This window comes from Leguminivora glycinivorella, chromosome 5, assembly GCF_023078275.1.
Source record: "Leguminivora glycinivorella isolate SPB_JAAS2020 chromosome 5, LegGlyc_1.1, whole genome shotgun sequence".
Lineage (NCBI taxonomy): Eukaryota > Metazoa > Arthropoda > Insecta > Lepidoptera > Tortricidae > Leguminivora > Leguminivora glycinivorella.
Genome location: NC_062975.1, coordinates 5,485,423 through 5,510,792, shown reverse-complemented (window position 1 = coordinate 5,510,792; position 25,370 = coordinate 5,485,423). Strand labels below are relative to the sequence as shown.

General features: G+C 38.2%; 2 protein-coding genes across 2 annotated transcripts in view; both read left to right on the top strand.

Annotated features, from left to right (window-relative positions):
- Positions 1-1,971: 1,971 nt before the first annotated feature.
- LOC125226448 (vitamin K-dependent gamma-carboxylase) lies at positions 1,972-6,655 on the top strand. The gene is given in 9 exon segments (XM_048130430.1): positions 1,972-2,092; positions 2,095-2,109; positions 2,333-2,488; positions 2,759-2,924; positions 3,218-3,403; positions 3,670-3,833; positions 4,433-4,935; positions 5,425-5,917; positions 6,182-6,655. Coding segments are annotated over 9 exon segments (2,190 nt in total). The 3' UTR covers positions 6,568-6,655.
- Positions 6,656-9,684: 3,029 nt separating this feature from the next.
- The window catches only part of LOC125226087 (elongation of very long chain fatty acids protein 6), a 67,040-nt gene continuing 51,354 nt past the window's right edge, over positions 9,685-25,370 (top strand). Inside the window, exon 1 of the mRNA XM_048129939.1 lies at positions 9,685-10,196. Coding sequence (XP_047985896.1) covers positions 10,003-10,196 — 194 coding nt within the window. The 5' untranslated portion in view covers positions 9,685-10,002. The remainder of the gene's footprint in view (positions 10,197-25,370) is intronic.

Below are 25,370 nucleotides of genomic sequence, written 5' to 3'. Positions count from 1 at the left end.
TTGTTTCCTGCTTTGATCGCCGCGTCTATCTAAAATATTTATAAAACTATAAAAATTGCACACATTACCTACAGACCTATACCACAAGGTGGGGAAGTACAAGTAAAAAGCATAAACATATGTAGTTATGGATGGAATTAAGCGAAACAATCGTGTTTCAAATTAGGCAGCAAGAAAAAATATTTAAGAAAAAGTATTCATGTGTTCAAGTTGAATATCTATACCTAATAATATGTGGAGCAGATCTGCTGCAAACGCGACAGAGTGATTTTTCTTTTTTTTTCAGATAAGCTTAGGGCAGATTCATCTTACACTATAATTATCGATGCTTGGTCGCACGATTTATAGATAAATAAGTGTTTAATAGGTATCTAATTACCTTTGCAATCTATCCCTAATCATTAAAGTGGCTACATGACGCATCTTTCGTTGGAGTAAAATAATGCCTTTTTGCATGCAATAATGTGTTTACGGAATCGGAGCTCTAAGTTCATAATAAAAAGTGCGTTATTGGTACTGCAACCGTCACAGATGCGTTGTAAGTAGGCATATAAACAGTATGTTAAAGAAGAGCTGTCAATGAAAGTATATGTGATGTTAATAGGTAACGTGAAGAGCTAAGGGAAAACTCGAACTTTGAAATTTTAACGTCCTTAAAATATCAATGTATTATTTTAAATCTCAACCAATCTTACACCTTGATCTGATTCACCCTGTGATTTGGTTCGCTTCGGTCTACCCTATATTTGAAAAGTATCACAACTGACGGCGGCGGTCAAACGTGGGTCCTGTTGAAATTATAAATGTTTCTAAATTGTACTTATAATTATATCATTGACAATAAATACATGTCTGTTCTTAGTGGAATTATATATCAAATTGTAATATTAAACAATTAAATATTTCAGCACATATATTAGCTTTTTTCTTTCTTACTATCTATCTATTTCCTACCTAACTTAGCGTTGTTTATAACGAATTTATAATATCTTATTCGATATGAAAAGAATTTAACTCTGTTGAAAAGCACTATTTCAGTCTCGGACTATTGATGCCTACACAGTCATTCGTTCGTTGAGATATTGTAGTACAGTCAGCAACAAGATATATGAATATGACGTATGCTTGACACTTTAGCTGTATTAATATCTTTCTTGCTGACTGTACCTACCACCAAATACTAGTTAAGAAATAAGGTGTAGGTATCCGGGTAAAACCGCTCTATTTTTCGGCGAGTCGGTGGAACGTCACAAAAAAGTGCATTACGTCTACTAGGTATACTTCATTATGACTAACTTTTAAGTACCTCATAATGTTTAATTCTAATGATAAACAGGCGAACAAACTTATATTATTCATTCACACAATTCCTCTGACAAAGTAGTTCAGGAGTAATATTTGTTTTTGTTTTCTTCTAAAGTCAGAATAACTAAAAGTGGTTAGCTGATTTAAACTGCGCACACTTTAAAATACCCAGTTTTTTTTAATGAAAAACTCGTTTTTGTAGAGTTAATATTACATAAGATAAGAGCGTACCACATATTTCACGGTGATCTTTTTTTGATGAATTTTGTTGCAGGTTGACTACTAATACCTACTAAGTATATTTATATGCTAAGGTAATATACCGACTTGTTTAGCATTATAATATTATAAATCATAGTTTAACTTTACGCAAATATTGCATTGCATATTAATATATGTAAATTCCTACCTAGGTAATCTCAAACATTTTCAGCATCAGTGAAGGAGACAAGTGTCACCCTTAAGAGTTTAGCGAACTGGAAAAGACATCCCTCATGAGCATCCCCTTTCCATAATTAAACAGACACATGAGTTCCACTGAAATACATAATATCAAATATAGTTTACCTGGAACATTACCGCGTAGAAATTCGTTAGTCTTATCCCGGATATTCAGCGAGACACCCAGATTTCTCTCCTAGAATGAAATTTAAGGAAAAGTTGAATATGTTGATCGAGGCGTTTAATTTTAAATTTAAAGAACAATTTGGGTTCGAGTTTAAAGAAACGACGTTTACGAAAATCGTGGATTATTTACATACACCGAAAGACGCGTCCAGTTTGGCAGTTCGAGAATTTTATTTGGTAAGCTATTTTATCTTCTACAGTGTCGTGCCATGTTGGCCTAGTTTACCCTCTAAGTTGCATCGTTGGCGAAAAATTGCCCCGTCTGGAGTCTGGACTGACCTTAACATTATGTCGAACCCTACATTACCCCAATGCCAACAGCAAAACTTAAATTAATAATACAAACAAACATCATATTAATTTTTGTTTGAAAATTAGAAAATTTGAATTTATTTTCTAGGTCTAGCAATGCTGTTCGACATACCGGATGAGCGCGGCGGAGCCCAGTTGAATAAAAGATGGGGGGATTCTAAAATGTGCCACTTCCCACTATTCGAGTTTTTGCATGGTGTCCCGATGCCCTACATGTCTTTTGTCTACACAGCATTGTGGATAGGTAGGTTTATTAAATCATATACATGATAGGTACTCACTTGATAACCCCAGACTAAACTCAGACGCAGTTTTGACCAAGTACATAAATTGAAAAATAGATGGCGCTAGTAGACATTCTAATTCACTATATTTTTTATTACTAACTTGCACGCTAGATGACGCTTTAAGGATAAGAATTGAGAGATTCTTGCGGTTTTCGCATGATTATAATTTTGTGAGACAGCTAGATTCCTAGATATTTTGTGAAATTTTAATTGATTTAATTTTTTAGGTGCATTAGGTATAATGCTGGGGTGGAAATACCACACATTAGCGCCACTATTCACGATTTCTTACTGGTACTTATTCTTCATTGAAAAAAGTTACTGGAACAATCATAGTTACTTGTTTGGTTTAGTGGGTTTTCTTCTTACGTTTACCGATGCCAACTGCTATTGGTGAGTATTTTTTTATGTCATACTAGTAATATATATTTTCTATTTAATCTAACTATATAATTTGAAGTATTTTTTTTTAATACTACGTCGGTGGCAAACAAGCATACGGTCCGCCTGGTGAAAAGCGGACCGCACCGTAAGCTATGGACGCCTGCAACGCAAGGAGTCACATGCGCGTTGCCAACCCATTAGAAACTTGTACACTCCCTTTTACTGTGTACACAGCAAAAAGGAGTGTACAAGTTCTATGGAGGGTTCGGGTTATATTATAATTGTTTCATTTTCACTTTTAGGTCTTTAGATGCTTTGACAAACCCGGAAAATGCTAGTGATACAGTGCCGTATTGGAATTACTTTATATTGAAATATCAATTTTTCATTCTTTATTTCATGGCTGGAGTGAAAAAGGGCACTGCTGAGTGGCTAACTGGGTACTCTGTGCCTAATCTTAGCGCCCATTGGGTATTTTCTCCTTTTACGTAAGTATAACAATTAACAGTAGGTCAGATCCATACAAAATTGCAAAATAAAAACTTATCAATACAGTTAAGAACGCATGTAGCCAGACTTATCTCTAATCTCTTCAGAGACCAAATAATTGCTTACTTTACTTCTAATTCGATTTTTGTACATTTTATGGGGTTTGTTAGTGTTCCTTCACCCTTAGCAAGAAGCCCTTACTTAAATATTTTATTTTAATGTGTTTTTCTTACATGTTTATATCCAACGTTACTACCTTATTCAGGTTGTTCTTAACAGTTGAGCAGACCGACTACTTCATAGTGCACTGGTTTATTTTCGTGTTCGATCTGACTGTGGCCTTCTGGATGATGTGGTCTCGCACCCGGAATGTCGCTATGGTTTTCTGCGCCTTATTCCATCTTATGAATTCCAGGTTGTTTTCTATAGGTAAGCACTTTTAATATAACTGAATTTCACATTTTTTTATAGAAAAACTTGTATTGAGTCTTGTGAATTGTTCTAATTGTGACGTTATCTGGGTAAAGGACCTTATTTTCGAGGGCGCTTACGGTGTTATGAGCGATGTTCGTATACAAAATACGACGCCGCGGGACGTAAGCGCCACCGACAATAAGGTCCCTTTTACCCAGATAACGGCACAATTAATTGATTATGAATTGCTGTCGGCTCTTCTGCTCAAAAGCCGTTTTTAAGCAGTTTTAAGCCTAGCGTCCACTAGGCTCGCCGAATCGTTATTTCCCTTTTTGGCATTTCTTATAAGACTGTGTCCATTAGCGACGCGTCGAATCGCATTGAAATGTATGAGGACATTGAGGACTCGATTCGACGCGGCTCGATTCCGTATTAGTAGACGCCAGGCTTTAGGTTTAGGTATACGAGGATAGCAGACTATAGGTCTCTGAGGTATAACCCATTTTGTATGGACAGAAATAACAAAAAAAAAACTGTGATAGATTTGTAGTAATTACCTATAAGTTTAATGAATAAATATAACTCACAGACAAAATAATATGGTTTTTTTTCAGGAATGTTTCCGTGGGTATGTTTGGCTACGATGCCACTATTCTATCCCTTCAATTGGCCAAAACTAATTATTGGTTTTGTTAGAACATGCTACATGAGTGTAGTGGTTGAAATTCGAAAAACAATATATAATATAGTTCCAAGAAGTACCCAGCAGTTACCTGAAAAAATTAGAGATAGAAATGATAACAATCATGATGGGGATAGTAATTTAGAAAAAGACAGTAAATTGATAGATGGAAATAAAGAACAAGCTGAAGATCATCGCCACAAAAATGCACCAAAAGATGTACAATGTCCTGATATAGATGAAGATTTGAAAACAAAAAACCGAAAAAGGTCTTCGGAAAAAAATGTTATATCACTAGAAGACACACGTAAAACAGGAAATAATATCTTAGATACTGGCACATCAATTACCCGGCGTAAAGAAATATCCACAGTATTGATTTTTATTTACTTGACAATGCAAGGTTTCCTACCGTTTTCCCACTTCATGACCAAGGTAGAGCTTTAATGAATGGAGACACGCTTATAGAATAGATGTTATTTTCTAAATAATGAATAGGTACCTATAGTAATTAGCACTTGTAATGGTAATAGTAAATTTATCATCTAGTTCAGAGAGGAGTGTAGTAATAAATAGTACAAGGATACTGAGTGTGCTGTATGTAGGTACCTACACAATGTTCAGAAAGTAATGGGCAAACTTTTTAGAATGGTTCAGAAAAATAAATTTCGTTGGCTAAGAGTGAATTACTTACTAAAGTTGTCCATTTATTTTCGGACACGGTGGATACTCCGTATTGGTGCGTTTGTGTAACGCTAGGTCACGCTAGGTGTAATATTTATGCTCACCGCGCATATCCCTTCATCCCCTTCGTTCGTACATTTATTTTTTGTATAAGTAGTGAATTAGTCATCTGATTCATATTTAGTTGTAATTAAAGTAGGTCAATATTAAATGATTATACTTTATAATTATTATTTTTAGGGCTACAACAATTGGACAGATGGTCTCTACGGATATTCTTGGGACATGATGGTTCACACATGGGACGTCCAATCAGTGACTGTGAAAGTAGTCGATAACGAGAAAAATAAACATTTCTTTATCGACCCTAACGTATTTATTCCAAACGATCGCTGGAATAAACACGGAGATATGGTACACCAATACGCCATATGTCTGAATAACACCCTCATTAACGAGTCGGAAAAATCTCAGAAGAGGAATGGAATGCTTTCTAAAAATATTTCAATTTTCGTCGATGTTTGGTGTTCGATGAATGGTAGATTTGTTCAACGCATGTTTGATCCCAATGTGGACTTATTGCAAGCTTCTTGGACTACCTTTGAAAAGATTCCCTTTTTGATGCCCCTTTTGGATGATGCATTAAAGTGGAGACCTGTTTTAAGTCAAATAAGGCGTGAGGTATTCTCATGGGGTCCGTTTAGTAACGTCGTATTTTTCGCCGATTTTCCAGGTCAGTAACTACACTTGTTATATAAGTAACTATTTTATATGCAGCTTGTCCGAATGAAATCAATATTATTTGATTTAGTTATATTATAAGACCATATAGTAGTGAACCTACATAATAAAAATTGACAATACATAGTTAATAAGTATAAATTTAAATCAAAAGTTATGACAGCGCCATCATCGTTAGTTGTTGTAAATGATATATCATACGAGTAGATAGGTATGTCTATACTTTACTGTACTGTATAAATATTTTCTTTTTCAGATTTTGCTTTGGAAAAATATATTCCACCAGAATTAAATAACGTGACCCTAACAATCTTAGAAGGAGAAGTAGCCATCGAGCCAGAGATGACAAATCTTCTTAGACAGTCTTTCCAGTTAAAAACGGGGCAACTCACACATTTGGACTCTGCAATGTTTTATCGAATTTTAAATATTGGAAAAAAACCAGCATATTACATGTTTACTTTTTATAACAAGACGGAGGCATTAAATAACACTCAGACTCAGAGTGATAGGGCACCTAAGTTTAAATTACCCTTATTAACTGAACTGAAAATCAGATTTAGTAACATGCTCGTTTTTGGTGATATGTTGTTTAAAGGATATTATCAACTGTTTTTTCGGTTGCCGATGTTTTTAGTTTGAATTCTCTTGGTAGTATTTGAATGTATGTTTTATTATTGTTACTTCTCTAACTGTAAATGGTCTAGTAATTCTATTTAAGTTTGAGTACCGATGAAATTCAGTTTCATAAATATTCATATTTCTATTGTTCATTACTTTCTTATGTTTTTAATACATAATGAGCATTTATTTTAGTTAAGAAAAGGCATTTGAGTTATCAAATTTTTATTTGAACAAATTGTTAATACATATTAATTATTAATTTAGGTAAATAAATATTTTACTAACAGTCAAAATAATTTATAGAATTATTTTTGTTGAGTAAACAACCTTAATTTCTATTTCAATACGTTGAGTTTTGAGTAAGTCATGTTTTTGAAAGGTATTTCGTAGCTGAGATCCATAGCATATTATCTTTCATAGAGTAATTAGATAGGTAAATGAGAGAGTAGATATGGTGGGTTGGACCCCGGGATCTTAACCTTCCCGTGACAATAAACGTCCTTCACATGGGCTTAAAAATAATTTCCACAAATGTTTTGTAGCTAGAATGGACTGAATTTGCTATAACTACACTAACTTAACATGAGGCACTTCGACAGGTTTCAAAAAGGGTGGGTAAAACGTAAGTAGTACACAGGTATTACCAAGGGTAACACACCTGATTATAACCCTGGAGTTGCAGTCGTCCATAGGCTACGGTGACCGCTTACCACCAGGTATCATGAACGCTTGTTTGCCACCGATGTATTATTCTTAAAATACTGCTATTATGAGACTGGCACTGATTGTCACAATACACGTAGGTATTCGTATGGGTATTTTCAAACTTTAATACTAACGACGGCCGTTGAAACTAATTTGAATATATTATCTTACATAGTAGAAGAATGAGAGAAGAGTGTAAAATAACGCAAAATCAATGGTTTTTGTCGACCTGGAAAAGGCTTACGATCGGGTTCCCCGTGAGGTTTTGTGGTGGGCCTTGAAAGAGAAAGGTATGCCTGGGAAGTATGTAGAGCTAATCCGTGCTATGTACAGATCGTCTTGTACGCGTGTTCGATCCGCTGCTGGAACTACTGACAGCATCGGTGTGGCTGTGGGTTTGCACCAGGGCTCGGCATTGAGCCCATACCTCTTCGTGCTTATAATGGACGCTCTGACGTCGGACATGCAGGAAGAGGCACCCTGGTGCATGCTCTTTGCCGACGACATCGTGCTTGTCGGAGAAGAGGGACTCGAGGTACAAGGCAAGTTAGCGAAGTGGCAACAGAGGCTGGAAAATGTTGGCTTGAAGATCAGTAGATCCAAAACAGAGTATCTTTACTGTGACTTCGGCGGTCTTTCCGCCCCTGTTGCCATGACACTAGATGGTGAAATATTGCCTACCTGCTCGGATTTCAAGTACCTGGGTTCCCTCATTCAGGGAGATGGCGAGATCGACAGAGCAGTTCAGCACAGGATTAACGCAGGATGGATGAAATGGCGATAGGTTACAGGCACAACCTGCGATCCCCGAATGCCTCTCAGGCTGAAGGGGAAAATTTATAAATCAGTTATCCGACCTGTCGTCCTGTATGGAAGTGAGTGCTGGGCCACCAAGACGAATGATGAGAGAAGACTGCATGTGAATGAAATGAGAATGTTGCGATGGATGTGTGGTGTGACAAGACTGGATAGGATTCGGAATGAGTATATAAGAGGAAGCCTGAAAGTAGCGCCAGTGGCAGAGAAATTGAGAGGAAGTAGATTAGCATGGTATGGGCATGTAATGCGGAGGGATGAAAGCAATGTTATAAAACGAGTGGTAAATATGAAAGTGGATGGATACAATGGTAGTGGAAGTCCTAAGAAAAGATGGATGGAATGTGTGAATAACGATATGAGAGTGAAAGGTATTAGTATGGAAATGACGGCTGATAGAGAGAAATGGAGGAAGATGATCTGCTGCGCCGACCCCAAATAATGGGAAAAGGGCAAGGGAATGATGATGATATCTTACATAGTAGAAAATCCCACAATTTGCAGGTATTTATTTATTACTATTATATTTTGTAGTATAGATATTTATATATAGTTCATTCTGATTACTAAGTATGTGTATCAGTGCCATCTAGCATGCAATTTATAAACTGTTCATGATTTGTATACTAGGGTCATCTCACCGATCCGAGAAAATAAATGTAACCTGTTTCAAATCAAAAGTGCCAAATTAACGCTTATCATAAGGACAAAATTTAACTTAAGAGTTTTGAATGATTCACGGTTATTTTCATTAGACTTATGTTGACCGGGATATAGACCGTGAAAATTTAACTTAACAATGTGGTACTGTCTACATAAAACGGTACAAATGATAATAATTAATAATTATACTTATTATAATTGGCAGGAAAAAAACAGTTTTCTTCATACCAACTAGTAAAGGCTCTTTTGATAATTACGATAGCAAAATTGTATTTTATCCACAAGAGTGCTGGTCAGCTATTATTATATCTTATCTTATACTTTTAAACGAGCAATTCTTGTACATTTATTTATTTATTTATATATACCGACGATCTCGGAAACCGCTCTAACGATTTCGCTGAAATTTGTTATGTGGGGGATTTCGGGGGTAAAAAATCGATCTAGCGTAGCCTTAGATCCCGGAAAACGCGAATTTTCGAGTTTTCATGAGTTTTTCTTTCGCGTTAGTAAACGTAAAATATGGTCGTTAATTTCGCCGCGCGCGCATCGATTCCGCTTAGTTCAGTCGTACGAGGTCGGTCTAATGTACGCAGATAGATCGTAGGTGTCAGGGTTTCGAATCCCGGCCAGAAATTAAGTTTTTGTTTTTTGTCTTTTTTTTGTTTTTGTATTTATAAGAATTTTTTTTTATCTAAAGACGTGATATATTAAAATAGAACCGAGTGAAGCTCGGTCGCCCAGATATTTTATCTATTAATTAAAGTATTCGCGCTGAAATACAGAATGCCTAAATAGTTTGATGCCTAGCGTGTTGCGACGATGGTGTAGACCAAGCATTAAGTAATTCATAGAGCAAACTAGAGAAAAATGTTGAGTGACAGTTCCTACTCTATGCCCTTTGTCAATTCTGTTCTGTGGCCTGTGGCAGTGGCAGCCCGCGGTGGTCATGGCAGTAGGTGCGGCGTGAGACAAAACGAGTTCATTCATCTTCCTACCTTGCCGCGGCACTGACTGTGTGAATAAATCTGTGTTTCGTCCGCGTCACACCGCTAATAAATAAATAGTCAACGTATTATTAACTGGCGCTCATTGCTGGTGTCAGTGTCATAAAGGCAACACGCCTTCACACGAAATATTGACATTAGTCATCTGTGATATAACGATTAATAAATACCATTTAGGTTATATTAATCGGACACCGGCGGGGTGATGATAAGTGCAGCGTGAGGCAGACAACAGTGCTAAGTGACTTTAAAAACTTTCGAGATGGAGACCGCAACTTGGAAGTACAATTTGGATACTACTCCCAATTACTCGTACATTTTCGATTTTGAGAGCGAGTTTATCCATCAGAATTCGAGGAAATGGATGACGGAGAATTGGACTGTGGCGTTTTACTACGTGGGAGTGTACATGGCTATAATTTTCTTCGGGCATCGCTACATGCAGACCCGTCCCAGGTACATTTTCAGACTGCTTTTTAGATAGGTACATTTCAACAGCACCGGACCATAATCATGTTAAACTTTCTTACTTACACTTTCTAATTGGAATTTTGTTGGTAACTTAACGTCCATAAAAATATCCCAGTAGGTATGACTTTTAGTTAAAAAGTTCAAATAATAAGGATCAATATACCTCGTAGTTTTTGAAAAAGCCCTTCAAAACGAAGTACTGGAATCTAAAGTTTTCATTGAAATTTATCTAAACCTAGAAACTGAAAGATATATTACATATATCATTTTACAATGTATGTAATTCAATAAATTAAATTTATCAAAATCATTGCTATGTCTCTTGTAACTTTTACCAAAGACGGTATCCTTACTAGAAAATTGTCAATGGAGTAAATAACCAACATAATTATATCTAAAACTCAGGAGATAAAATAAAAATAAAATAAATATTGGGGACACCTTACACAGATCAACTGATGCATTAGAATACATATAAATAGTAATAAATACTATCTTACTATTGATATGACCTAAAAACTGGAAATGACAAAAGATATCTTTAGTTCGGATGTGATATACATTAATTATAGTCTGTAAGTATGTTCTTTTTATCACCCAATTATATATCATAATTAGCTGCTCAATGCTAAGATCGATGTAATAATAACGCTTTCATGCACATAATTCCCATGAACAGAGATTTTTATGGCTTTATTTTTTCTGTTTTTAAAATTATCATACTCTTCTGTAGGCTAAAATAATCTCTCAATTAGTCACTTTGCAAGAAAAAAGAACCACAAGATTATATTTGTGAAATTTCATTCCTTAAAAGAATGTTTAAAAATTATCATCTAACAATAGTGTTTATTTCATATATGCAATCTAAAAAAAATGCCTACTGTGCATGAAATATTTTACGGTACATAATGGACGGACAACTCAGTGGATTTAACTGAGTTCATTTGACACGCTAAGTAGATATGTTACCTTGATCTATAGTATATATCGTCACTACTTTTAAAAAAAACTTGTATCTTCGTCTGTCAAGAAAAAGAAAATTGTAGTAAGTATGTATGGAATGCATATAGACTTACTGCGTTTTAACTTTGAGGAACAGCGTGAGATACGAGATTTTTTAAAAGTAGTGACGATATGAGATCTGTGGATGCTACTTATTCTCACAAGTGCTGCACTATTTTACTTGCCTATGTGGAAACTTTAAGAGGATATGTACTGTAGAACATTGTATGATACACATGCAAAGAGGTAATTCACAACTCTTGTTGATTTAAAACATTCACTTTTGATGTGTTTTAATTTATCGCCACTCATTTCTGATTTCGCCTTTTTCGCACTTGTATCGGGGTAAATCTGAAAGTCAACCGAACATGGTTTGAATGCTAATTTATACCTATAAAAGAACTTGTATCGTAATGTACTAATGTCAAAAATATAAAACATTATCTATACAATAATATCATTGTTGCACAAGTCAAATTATTGTTTACTAACAAGAATCAGCTGATGAGGGCATAAAATGTTATCATATTAATTACAGACTAATAGGCTATCACACTCATTATGTCTTCATTATGACAGATATTGTTTTTTATGACTGATTAAGTGTATAATAAAAAATACAACAGGTAGTTTATCATAGGTTCACCTCTCCTTGGTAGGTGATAAGTGATAAAACATATTTAAAAGGGGATTATTGATTATTTATGAATCATTTGATGATTATATCAGTGACAACCGAGTGTTGAAAATAGTTACACAAAAATTAACCTTGATTTCACATAAGTACATATTGTTCACAATGCATCTGAATTTGTGGCAATATAAGTACAACATTTTGGTTGATCAACTGATGAATAAAGAAATTTATTGTTACAATGAATTGATGTAAGCCTCACGAACTGATAATATGTACTTTAATAATCTCTTATCTCATTTTTCCAACCAGCAATAAATATTCATGGTATGGTATTATTCGATCTAGCTGACTGTTGGTGAAACTTTTTCACATATAATTTTTATAATTTATTTGTTTACAAATTCAATTGTATCGCAAACTGCAATGTTCCAAAACCAATACTACCAAATATACTTTAAAATTATCTAAAACATATATGTGAAACGAGAGTCAAGGTCAATAATTTACCTTACTTATGAGTGGTTTTCAATTTCACCAACATATAAAAATAAATCTATGTATCAAGTTTAAATACACTTGGGATGTAATTAAAAAACATCATTAAGTTTATATTCAGTTGGGATGTTTAATTTAATGTTCAGGATTAAAACTGGCAATTTTTAATAAAAAATAGTCTGCAAATTCTGTCAGGATCAGTATAAGGGGCTTAACGGTTATACAGTGTTACTCATAAACGTTTACTGAAGTTGCGAAGCCGATAATAATTGTTTATCTTTTTCTATCATACCAATTCGTTGGAAAGGGACAAACGATTATGAGCGGCTTATTAACGCTAATATTAAATATGTGACAATTTTATCACATATCAAGTTAAGAATATGGGCCAAATTCAAATTTGAAGTTCAAAAATTTCAAGCTTTTGTCGAAAGATGGTAGTAACTCTATATACTCGATTCTCTTTAGTACTTAGTCCCGAATTAGGGCAGGATTCACCAAATCACCATGCGATGCGAAGGGCCTCTATCTCAGCCGTGAACTTGCACTTGTTTTGGTAATGTCAAGATTGTGGTAAGCGTGCGTGTCCATTGCTTATTACAGTTATCACATTCACGTGGCTTCGGTCATTAGTATGATATTACCGGTACAAGACATAATAGTATTCTAACTATTCGTTACATTAGAAAATCACACGCTCCATTTAATTTCCGTTAGATATATCACGAGCTGAGCTAGTTTTCTATGCCGTCAAAATTATATGTATAAATGTAACCTTCATCTAAAGGGCCTACCCTATATCACTGTCTCAGTTTGCATTTGCATTTAATTTTTTTTCTATCGTCTTTAAAGTATTTTTATAATCAGATTATGTACTCTGATTTTAATCAAATCCTAAGTCTTAGATTTATACATTATGCATTATGCATTAGGTATGTTGTGCTATTCTATTTATTGTAAATTGATGATGTCTAAAACAACTTCAGTAAAGTTTATCATCACTAGTCTCTGAAATCCCGGAGAATCATTTTGGACGCCGTCCCGAGCGGTCGTGCCCGGAGCGAACAAATAAGCCTCATAAACAACTAAAAAGTCCAGCGAAAACAATAGATAGACCCATCGACAGATGGTAATGCTCTCGCCGCCGCGCCTACACCCAAGAGCTATCCCGCGTCGAACCGTAACACCCACGACGCTGCCTATCTATCTATTTCCGAAACCCTGTGTTTGAAAGTGTTTATAGTGAAGTCTGACAGTGAATAGTTATAATATCTTTTTACGTGTACCTATACGTTCGATGTGTGTTGGTGCGCGACCCGCGACGTGAGGACCGTACCCCTGCGACGGCACCAGCGGCCTGGCACGGAGCTGTGGCAGCGACGGCCCTTACCATCAACACCGCAGCAAACTTGGTGAGCCCGTTCCAACTCTGCTATGCCAAAGAACTAGGCCTATTCCAAGTGCAAAGAGACTCAGGACCTAAGTACAGGACGGCAGTACGGACTTACATTTAATCTCACTTATTTGCAGGAAAAAAAAAGGGTTACTAGATTTTAGAAGTAGATTAGTAACAGTCCCGCTCTGATCCTATATCTCAAGACTTTAGTAAGGGGCACTGCACGCTATCAGCAACCACACACATGATAGAAATAGACCCACAGGCCACGTACCCCCTAACGTTCCAGGCAACACCACGTAAGGAAAACCAACAGGGCACAAGTTACATACTCGTATAGATACACAAAACACATCGTATTTACAAACACACTCATACGCCACACACAGCTAATACACATACGACCGAACGCTATTATACAAATTCCTAACCACAAACCCCGCCCAAATACACTCACCACTCATATCAACACCATTCATATTAATATTTATTTACTTACATCAAAAGGAATACTCCCATATTATACTCGTAGGTTAGCCCTAAACTTACGCGAACCTAGACAAGCCCTATCTAACAATCAATTCCGCGGTAATTATTCACATTCAGCCTGGGGTCAAAATCACCTTAGCTACAGAGCACAGTATTTTCTTTATCTTTTGCTATATCCATTCCTCATTAAACCAGTAGGTTATTGCTGCCATTTCCATAATCGTAAGACACTCTATACTATAGTAAGTTTACTAGATTATCACATATTGAAATTTTATACACATATACTGAAACGTATCCTGCGCGCTAACTACTTAGTGTCCGTTTTGGTAGCCTTAACTTGCAACATCAACCAATAAGTAGATTACGGTGCTTAGTACATAAGACTGTCTTTTTCTCTCTTCATCAAATCGCGGTGCAATTGCTAAGTGAGTTCTGGAATTAGGGCTCTCTCACCCTTTCAACTTAAGCAAAGTCAAACCCTCTAGAACACATACCTACGCGTCTCTCTTTTTTTTCTTACATTCTACGTTTTTGTTTGGGAAATAAGATAGTGCCGCCCGGCAAGTAAAAACAAAAAGAATAGCATAAAACTTTTTTTAATTCAAACGTATTTTACCCTATTATACACAACCGAAAAAAAAAGTACACATTTGGTGTGTACTTACAATGCAATACTAGTAAAGGAATTAGGCACTGCCATTAAAGCTCTTTTTTTTTAATGTAAGGGCGCTTTCTACTTGCCGGTACCATTATCAATAGTCGTAAATATCGGCTAGTTTAAAACAAAAAACGCATCATAAAACATGTGTTCGGTGTAAACAACGTAGAGAGATCAGCTTTGCACAACCATAGGGCTGCACATTAAAAACCCCGAACCATTGTCAGATACCCGGACAAAAAAAAAAGCGAAACGGAATACCCCCGGAAGTATAAAAGAAAAGCTGTTGTTTTATGGCACATACCTTCAGCTGCTAAACAACGGACACGCTCCGCAATTGGGCAATATCACCACGACAAAGACAACAAGCTTTGCTAATTTTGTTGTTGCCCCAAAGGGCAGAGACCCTCGTATTTTTCTTTAAATAATTGTTCATTTGTCTAATTAGGCTTTAGGCTCATCAAAATATCTTTTCTTTTTCTAATTACGATTTATCATGACCACCATACAAGTAATACCCATGGAAAGAGATGGTAATTGTCTATATAGATCCATAGCAGACCAACTTAACAGGGTACTAGCCTCATCACCCGACCAATACGACCATCAAATAATTCGGAGCGAATTGGCTAGCTATGTTTCTGTTAATAGAGAGGATCCCAGAATTAAGCAGGCCCTATTATATAGCGTCACCGAAGCACATAGCAATAATGCCTATTCATTACAAGCGAGTAAGGATGAGATTGACACATACATTCGCAAGCAGTTCCACGATGGTTTTTGGGGTGGGGAAGATATTATTATTGCCGCATCAGAGTTTTTCGTCTTAGATGTGTACATCCACGGTATTTATCCAAACCAACCACTAGTCTACAAGGCACCGCCATGTCTTACAGCCCCGGCCAAGCCTATTCACTTATACTTTCAAAACCATCAATACGATAGCGTAATATTTAGTAACAACAGCGCAATCGTAAACAGTTCGATGCCAACCGCCAGCTCACTTGAAAACGCGGAGGGTATTCCTAGCTCCCAATCAACGCTGAGTATTAATAACTCCATAGAACAACAAGAAGCGGATGCCACAGGTCTTAGATTAATAAGACAAACGGTAACCAAAGCAGAGCCACGAGTTAACACATATAGTAACTTATCTGTTGCAACGTGGAATGTAAGAGGACGTGCCTCGCAAAATGACAGACTGAATATAGATCAAGAATTAGCCGGGCACCAAATTACCATTGCTGGTCTCCAGGAAACACACCTTGCCCGGGGAACTTTCTCCTCGAATAATTATGACTGGATTCTGAGCGGGGGGAAACGCGCACGTGAAAGACGAGGCATAGCAATACTTATTAGCAAAGCAGCTAGGTACGAAATTATAAACACATACAATAGACATGAGAACATACTAGCTATACATATTAGACTACAACTCGGAAATCAAAAAGATCAAGACATACTGTTTATTAACACACACGTACCATCCGACTCTACGACATGTTTAAGTACAATAGGGACGATACTAAGACGCTGCCCAAAAAAAGTAACGCCCATTTTATTAGGAGATTTCAATGCCCGCATTGGCAAGAATGATGTCACGCACCAGTCGCCATATATATGCAAGAAAAACTTAATTCATGAGATATCTAACTTTAACGGCACCCTTCTAACGAATTTTGTCGAGCAACACAATTTAGTGGTTAAAAGCTTATGGGGCCGACCATCGAGTAAAGTAACGTGGAGAATGGGAACTAAAGTCTCCCAAATAGATCACATAATATGCAGTCGAGCTAGCGCAACCATGTTTACATCCATCCAAGGTAAGTGGTCCAACAAGATCAAAACAGACCACAAACTTATTTGGGGAACGATCGGGAATCTAAACCCTACTCGCAACACACCACGACATGGGACCCAACCCAAGAATCCACTAAAAAACGAGCTAGACACTCGATTCAACTATAAAGAAGTTAATTATGAGGCACTTCAAAGCAAGAAACATCTCATAACTTTCCAAAAAGAAGTAAGTAAAAATCTCATATCTTGCTTAGATGCGATCGCGCAGGATAGCGGGAAAACTAACAAGAACCCCACCTGGGAGGACCTTAACAAGATTCTAATTAGATCAACAAAGGTCATTCCGCAGGATTGCAAAATAAGATCCGAACGAAGCAAGATGGCCCAAGAGCAACTACAAAAGGCCCTTTTTCTAAAAAACAAATTTCCGAATGTACATTTGTATACAAAAAACCTCAGCCTAGCAAGAAAACGGTTTCGCAAGGCAATAGAACAGGACGACGAAGAAGAATGCGCCTACTTCTTCCGAAACTTCAGCGACCAACATAGGGCAGTACGAATGAAAATAACGTACAAATACTTGCAAAAACACCGCACAAAACTGTCGCGATCGCAGCAGAAATACTTTATCCCGATGGCCCAGTGGATTTCGGATCTTAAAAAATGTGAAGGCCCGATTATGACGCCCATCGATTGCCACAATAGTACATTGCCGGACTCGGACAGCCCCGACAGTGAGACAATAAGTCGTATAATCAGGCGCATGAGAAACGGAACAGTCCCTGGCACAGACCAAATTGTCCCAGAACTGTACAAAGCGGCCCCCCCAGACTTTATCTCACATGTCACAAACATCATGAAAGATGCCTGGATTAACAACAAGGTTCCAGCAGAATGGGCACTCACCAAACAAGTTCCTATACCAAAAAAAAGCCATCCCAAAGCTATAGGCGATTTTCGAAAAATATCAATTTGCAATGTAGGCTACAGAATCTATGCTAGTTTCTTATTAGAAAAACTGGATGCTACAATAAAACCACTTGGAAGTTACCAAGCCGCTTTCCTGGCTAATAGATCCACCGAGGATCACATCTTTACCCTTCGCCGGGTCTTAGATATAAACTGGAGGGAAGGAACGAAACTGTTTATAACGGCATTAGATATCGAGAAAGCATTTGACACCGTTGATCTAAATGCACTTAGGGACATTATATACTCTCGCACGAACGCCCCTCTCACCAATAGGATTGTAGAAGCATGCATGAACGAAAAAACATTTGTTTCCTGGTGCGGACAATGCTCGGACACGGTTCAGAAAGGTAAAGGGGTAAAACAGGGCTGCCCATTGTCTCCCCGTTTGTTCACCATTCTAATGGACGACGTACTTCGTACGCTCGAAGAAGAAGACGAAGACGTCAGACTAGACCAAGACAAAGAAATCCGACTGCCAATCATTCTGTCTTATGCAGATGATCTAATTATACTAGGCCAGTGTATAAACGTCATCGACCGTTTACTTGGTAAGCTAACAACCCTATTGGACTCCGTAGGACTCAAAATAAACGCAGGTAAAACCAAATTAATAATAAGAGACCCAACAGCAGGTTCGACAATCGATCAACAGATAAGATACCTTGGCGAGGTACCTATACAGCCATTAAAGGAAATGAAATGTCTTGGCACATACATCACCTCAGGTCATAACAGGAGAGCCACAATTAAGACTAGATGCGATCAGGCCGTAAGAAATTCAAAAATCTTGACAAAATTCATCAAGGAAAAGAAAGTTGAGTGGAAAATAGCGCGACTTATGTATAAAATGGTCATCTCCCCCGCCATGACGTACGGGTTAAACGTAACCGCCCTGACAAAAGCCAATAGAGCCCGCCTAAGACGGTACGAAAGGCACATACTCAAGGAAATGCTGCTTGTAGTCAGGGATAGCCCGAAACAAAAGATACACGACATCCTAGAAGGTAAAACGATTACCAAAATCATTAAAGTCCGCCGACTCTCATTCTACGGGCATGTCCTTAGACGAGAAAGCCCCCACCTTCTACACGCAGCGTTAAAATATAAAGAAAATACGAGGAAGGAGGGACGCCCAATATACACTTGGGAAGACTCCCTAAACCACGACATTCGTCACTACACTAACAGACCCAGATGCTATTGGGAACAGATTTCAGAAAATAGAAGTAGACTAAAGAAAGAAGCTGAGAGAATTTACAGGCAACCGGAAACGGACACGGAGTCAGAGCCAGAAGAAACAGAAACCGGCTGCAGCACCAGCACCACTAACACTCCCCAGGTGACCTAATACGCCGGAGTTTGAATTAGATACCACCTAATAAAAACGATATATTGCTACCACGACACACAACGAAGGGGAAGAAATAATTCTTGTTATAACAATTAAAGCAGTCACCTATCCTCACATACCTACTATTTATTACACACCAAGTATAGTATCTATTCACCCCACGCTGACTTTACGATGCCTTGTATTCGGGTCGGCTCCAAACTCCCGTCTCTCCTACTATCCTGACTGCAAACCCTACACTCCCCACCCTATCTACTGGGTGCTCCGGTGTCTTGGACAGGCTGCGGGGGCCTACGGCGGGGCAGCAGGGGTTGTTGCGCAATGAGTCGGTATGAAAACGTACTCTGTCTGATTCTGCGTTCGAGTCTTAGTCGGTGAGATGTGACGCAGACATATCCAACGACTCGCTGCCTCTTAGGCTCAATCATCAGAGTCACGTGAGCCTACAGTGCTATTTCGTAACAAAATCTCCTCCCCCTGTAATCTCCCCTTCCTAGTCCTTGCAGCAGGATCTGCTGGCTGGAGTTACCCCCTGAATCTGAATCTGAATCTGAATCTGAATCATCACTAGTCTCTGAAATCCCGAACGCACTGACCGATCTGCAATGCATGGTTACGTAATCTTTTACATTGTGGTTATTGTAGGAGTCTGGTAAGTGGTAAACGATGACTGCCGGCCGAACCTTGTCCTAGTGCCCCTGACTATGTCCTGGCTATATACTATTGCCTGCTAAGAACGAGGCAAATGGTCAGACAAACCAGTGGAATATGACCTACGTCAGTATTCGCTACGTGCACGACTGGTGCCGCCCTCATTTTGTCGGCATTTCCATATTAAATTGTATGCTGTCAAATTAGTTCCAATTCCAACGGCCGCAACGGCGATATGCCCATAAGATGACTGTGTCACGCACGTTGCCAATAGCCGAATTCGAACTCTAGACTTTAGGGGTCTCCGGAAACTTTTTGCAACCACGGACCTAAACATTAGAAAAATAATTTATTTCTCTAAGATTACAAATCACTTAAGCGAGAAACAAACAACACTTTAATAATTACATAAATTAAAAGTAAGCGCAAGCGAGCAAAACATTACTAATACTCAAAATTTTAAATTTTGGAGAAATAAATGAAATAGTCATGTTTAGACGATAGGACCGCTACCACCCTTCACATTAGATGCTGGCTTCGTGTGACGTCGTCGTCGACTCGCTGTCTGTCCGTTGACCGCTTGGAATCCAATAGCAGTAGCACCCTGACAACCGCCAGAGAACCAGTTTTGTAGGTTATTTCCTCGCTATTTCGCTAATTATTGGCACGGCCATAAAGACGCAGTAAAGTAATTGACGATTATAGGAAACTGCTTCATAAAACATTATTACATGATTGATACATAAGTACTATAGGTACGACGTAGTCAAAACGATTATTTACATTTTATCACAGAATATATAATAGTACAAGTACAGAAGGCTCACTCCTTTGATGTTCACAAAACGCCGCCATTCTAAATTCTTACCTACATTAACAAACGGACCGCACGCGTGCAGACGACATTGAATTCTATTGCGCCACGCGAAGGTCGTCGCCACTGAATGGGCCGCGAACTCGCGGCCGCCGGCATGTACTTGTAGCGCGGCGAAAGGATCGCGGAGTGAGCCGCCCCTGATTTTATGTTTTATTTTTTGTCTTAAAAAGAACCGAATTAACCAATTAATTCAATTCAATTCTTTATTGCTTAATTAAACATATACCAGCGTTTAAGCCGTTCATTAGCAGTTCCGCTTCTCAAAATTGTGCGTCATTTATGAAATCGGTTAAAAAGCGATAACTAAAATATACGAGTATGTCATGTCAGTTACATCATGAATGGTACAAAAGCCTAGCATGTTCAATAAATACCTAATTTATTTTACATCATGTAGATGTAAAGATCTCCATAAATCTCAGTAAGTGCATGTTTGCAAAAACATAACAAGTACCTACCTACTTTTTAAATTATTTGGAGTAGCATAACATACCTTCGTCAAGCAATTATTTATTTTATTTAACCATGTATAAACCACACTTGACGATCGCGAACCGATAGCACGAAACTGGCCGACTGGTTCCGAAATTGAAAGTATCAAAAATCCGTTCCGTAAGCACTAAACGGGTTCCTCGGCTTTTCTATATAAGCTCCGCATCTGATCTGCAACGTTACGTAACTTAAGCTCGGGCACGCTTGGCACACTTCCCTGCCCTTAAGCTGCCCGTCTGCCCCACCGGCCTACAGGCCGAGTGAAGTGGCCAGAATGGAATCAGACGGTGTAGACAAGATGCCAATACGTAGCGAACAGATGTCTATGTCGAACTTATGCGGAGGAGCGCTAGAGACGGTACTATGGGATAAGGCGATTGAAATCTCGTCTACGCAGCGTGTGATGTCATAAGCCGTATCGTAATAGTCAACTTATTGGACTAATACTTAAGTGCAGATTCATATGTGGGATGAGTACCTATTTCCTAAATCGAGTAGGTATAGATGTAGTACTTCGTATATATTTTCACGGAAACTCACGGACGATTCATGCTATTTCAGTACAAGAAGTTCTAGCTTTGCCCGAACTAGCACGACAAATACGAACGTTTCCGAGAAAATACGGTGGAAAACCATTCTGTAATCGATAAAAAGTGATTTCATACTAAAAAAATAAGCTGGATTGACAGTATGGTTATTACGAGACACTGTACCATACGTAAAACAATAATTTCGGCGATTAAAAAGTAATGATTGCTAAAATAATTGAGTAAAAACTTTTGAATTTAATAAATTTAATATATTTTTAATTTAAGTTACTGCTTTACAGCCGAAAGGCTTGCATTGCCCACAATATCGCATCATCACTTTGGGAATTCCGTCACCTGCGTCACAACGATCTGAACGATCCATATGCCTATTAGATGTTAATGGACCATACCATACATCCTTGATCGGAACTGGATCGTGGCTAATCTAACCGATTTTGCAGCATTTTCTAGAAAAACAAGCTATTTGATAAAGTAAATAAACTGTTTTTAATCTACCCAATAAAAACTTGAACCGCCTTTCTTATTGAAAATCACTTCGATTTTTCGTTGTTGCGTATAGTAGTCTCCCGTCTATTACGTTCCAAAATGAGCAGCGTGAGTATCTACTCCGAATAAACACTAAAACACACATTTTAACTTAGTTACTTGCCTTTTAGATAAGGTACATCATTATTTTTATTAGGTATGTTTAGTATGGAGTATATGGACTAGCTATTTTACGGGACGCAATTTTTTTTAACCCATTCACACTTTATTATTGTCTTACTTGATGAACGTACCTAAACGAACGTACGTAAACGGCGATAAAGAATGCGCATCGGTCTTTGGAAAGAGACAATTAACGTCAAATAAGCAAGAAAGAGACAACGCTCTTACTAAGACGAAAAACCGATGTGCAATCATTGTCGCCGGGTACGTACACTACGTACTTCTGTAAAGAAAGATCTCAATGAATGCTCGCGTCGACGTAAGGTTCAGTCAGACGTATCGTGCAATCAAATAATGTGCTTATTTGACAGTCAATTAGCATTGCCGGTGTTTTCCGCTTTAGCACTTAATCACAAATGCTGATGGGTACTTTCGTTTCCTAGCTATTTGAGCCTAATGAGCGGGGAACACTACTTCTGTTTGTCTACGTAACGCGTAGGGGACATTCGGACAAAATGACATGTATGGACAAGACCCGGGAGGTTTATTTCGAAATTAGCGGGTTTTAGTTTATTGACACAGCTACACCTCACATCTGCCATATTTACTTCTGCTGCGATGCTTCTGCGAAACGCCCAACGTCATTGGCTCAGGTTGAAATGGTGTTAAGTTTTGACGTTATTAATGCCCACAAAATAGTACATTACGATACAAGTGCGTAAAAAAGGAAGTTCGAAACGAGTGGCGATAAATTAAAACACGACGAAATAGTACATTTCGATACAATTGCGAAAAAAGGAAGTTCGAAAGGAGTGGCGATAAATTAAAACACGACCGGAGGGAGTGTTTTAAATCGACACGAGTCAGAGAAAAATAGTACATTACGATACTAGTGCGAAAAAAAAACACCATCTGTACTGAAATAGTACATTACGATACAAGTGCGTAAAAAAGGAAGTTCGAAACGAGTGGCGATAAATTAAAACACGACCGAAGGGAGTGTTTTAAATCGACACGAGTTACGAATTTCCTTTTCGCACGTGTATCGTACGACGTTTTTCAGTACAGATGAGCCTCCGAAGTTTCGACCTGGCATATAATGAACCACTTCTCGCACTAGTGCGAGGAAACTTCGGATGGCCATATGTACTGAAAAACGTCGTACGATACTCGTGCGAAAAGGAAATTCGGAACTCGTGTCGATTTAAAACACTCCCTTCGGTCGTGTTTTAATTTATCGCCACTCGTTTCGAACTTCCTTTTTTACGCACTTGTATCGTAATGTACTATTTCGTGAAAAAAAAAACACCATCTGTACTCAAATAGTACATTACGATGCAAGTGCGTAAAAAAAGGAATTTACTTTTTTACGCACTTGTATCGTAATGTACTATTATGCATGGGTTTGTCCAGTTTCCAAAAGAAGTATGTGAGGTAATTTTTGATTAATTTTACTAAAACTGGAGGCCATCTCAAATAGATGACGATGACAACTGCTCATTGCAACGAATTTATCAAAGCCTAATGCGAGGAGATCAAATCAGCAGATCGCCACGGAGCGCAGAGCTACGTCTGTCTTCTTGTTTACGCCGCGTCTTGCGTGAGCGACGAACCCGCGACGGCGACGCGATGCGATGCGATGCGACGAAATCAAACCTTCTATCTCTATGGACTTGTCTTAGGTGGGCGACGGAACGCGACGGCGATGCGACGCGACGAACTAGCGATGAACATGCGAATGTTAAGCGACGCGATGCGACGCGATGCGATCAAACCGCTGTGTTCATATGGGAGTGTCTTGCGTAAGCGACGGCCCACGACGGCCCGCGACGGCGATGCGACGCGATGCGATGGCGATGGGCGCGCGATCAAGCTATTTGATTTTTAGAAGCAAATTCAATACGTAGAGAGGTCGGACTAGAGAAATAACGATTGATTATTAGTCTCACATTTCATTCTTTATATTTTCTTATAATAAAAATTCAAAATATTCAAATTAACATAAGTTGACCAAAGGAGTAATGTGCCTAAAAAGTAAGGAAATTACAACTTTTGTAACTTGTATTGACAGCCTTTGATTATGTGCACGGTGATACGAGATTGTCTGCGTAAAATATTAAAATTTAAGTGTGAACTAAAAATATGAAACACTAGTGCGATGACCTTACGATATATGTACTAGCACTTGACTTTGGTGAATAGGATCACAAAATTAACTAGTTATTACAACGGGCTCGTAGCCTAGCGGTTTCGACGTCTGGCCCCGTAGCCGAATGGCATTTCTCCGACGCCAAACGAAAGCGATACGCCGCTGGCTCTGTCGCGCCAATACGCAAGCGCGATAGAGATAGATATCTACTAGCGCTTCGTTTCGTGAGCGTTTCGTGAGCGATTGTGCCATTCGGCTAGCCACCCTGGAGTCTGGACGCCGCGCCAGCGGTGTGAGTTCGAACCTCGGCTGAGGCGTGCTTTTGCAGTTTTATTTTTGTTTCTTTTATTTTCTATTATTTGATTGTTTACTTTTTTCTTTCTGTAAGAATCTTCATTCTTATTTTAATTTTATTTTTAATAACTCCGGCTTTTATACTAACAAGGAAAGGTACCCATACAAAAAAAATATAATTAGACTACTCTTTAAGGGGCGTTCATTGTAATTCCTGCGATTCCTGCATTTATTGTAACTCTTAAATAATAATATTATCCTAAACCAGAACTTCTTGTTGCCATATACAAAAAAAAATACATATAAGACATACCTTTGTGTCGATAGATATTTTTTAAAGCACATAAAATTCGAATAAAATACACTGCTGACACGGGCCCGTTCACTGCTCAGGGTGGCTAGCCGAATGGCACAATCGCTCACGAAACGCTCACGAAACGAAGCGCTAGTAGATATCTATCTCTATCGCGCTTGCGTATTGGCGCGACAGAGCCAGCGGCGTATCGCTTTCGTTTGGCGTCGGAGAAATGCCATTCGGCTACGGGGCCAGTTCAGTCTGCGCCCAGCGCTCATAGACAGTGGACCTACGTTCGATAGTCCGGCGCACCGTGCTCTCGTAAGCGTAAGCAGCTAGATAGTTCTGAGAAGTGCTGTATAGGTACTGCGACTAAACAAATCTTGATCCTGTTGGTGG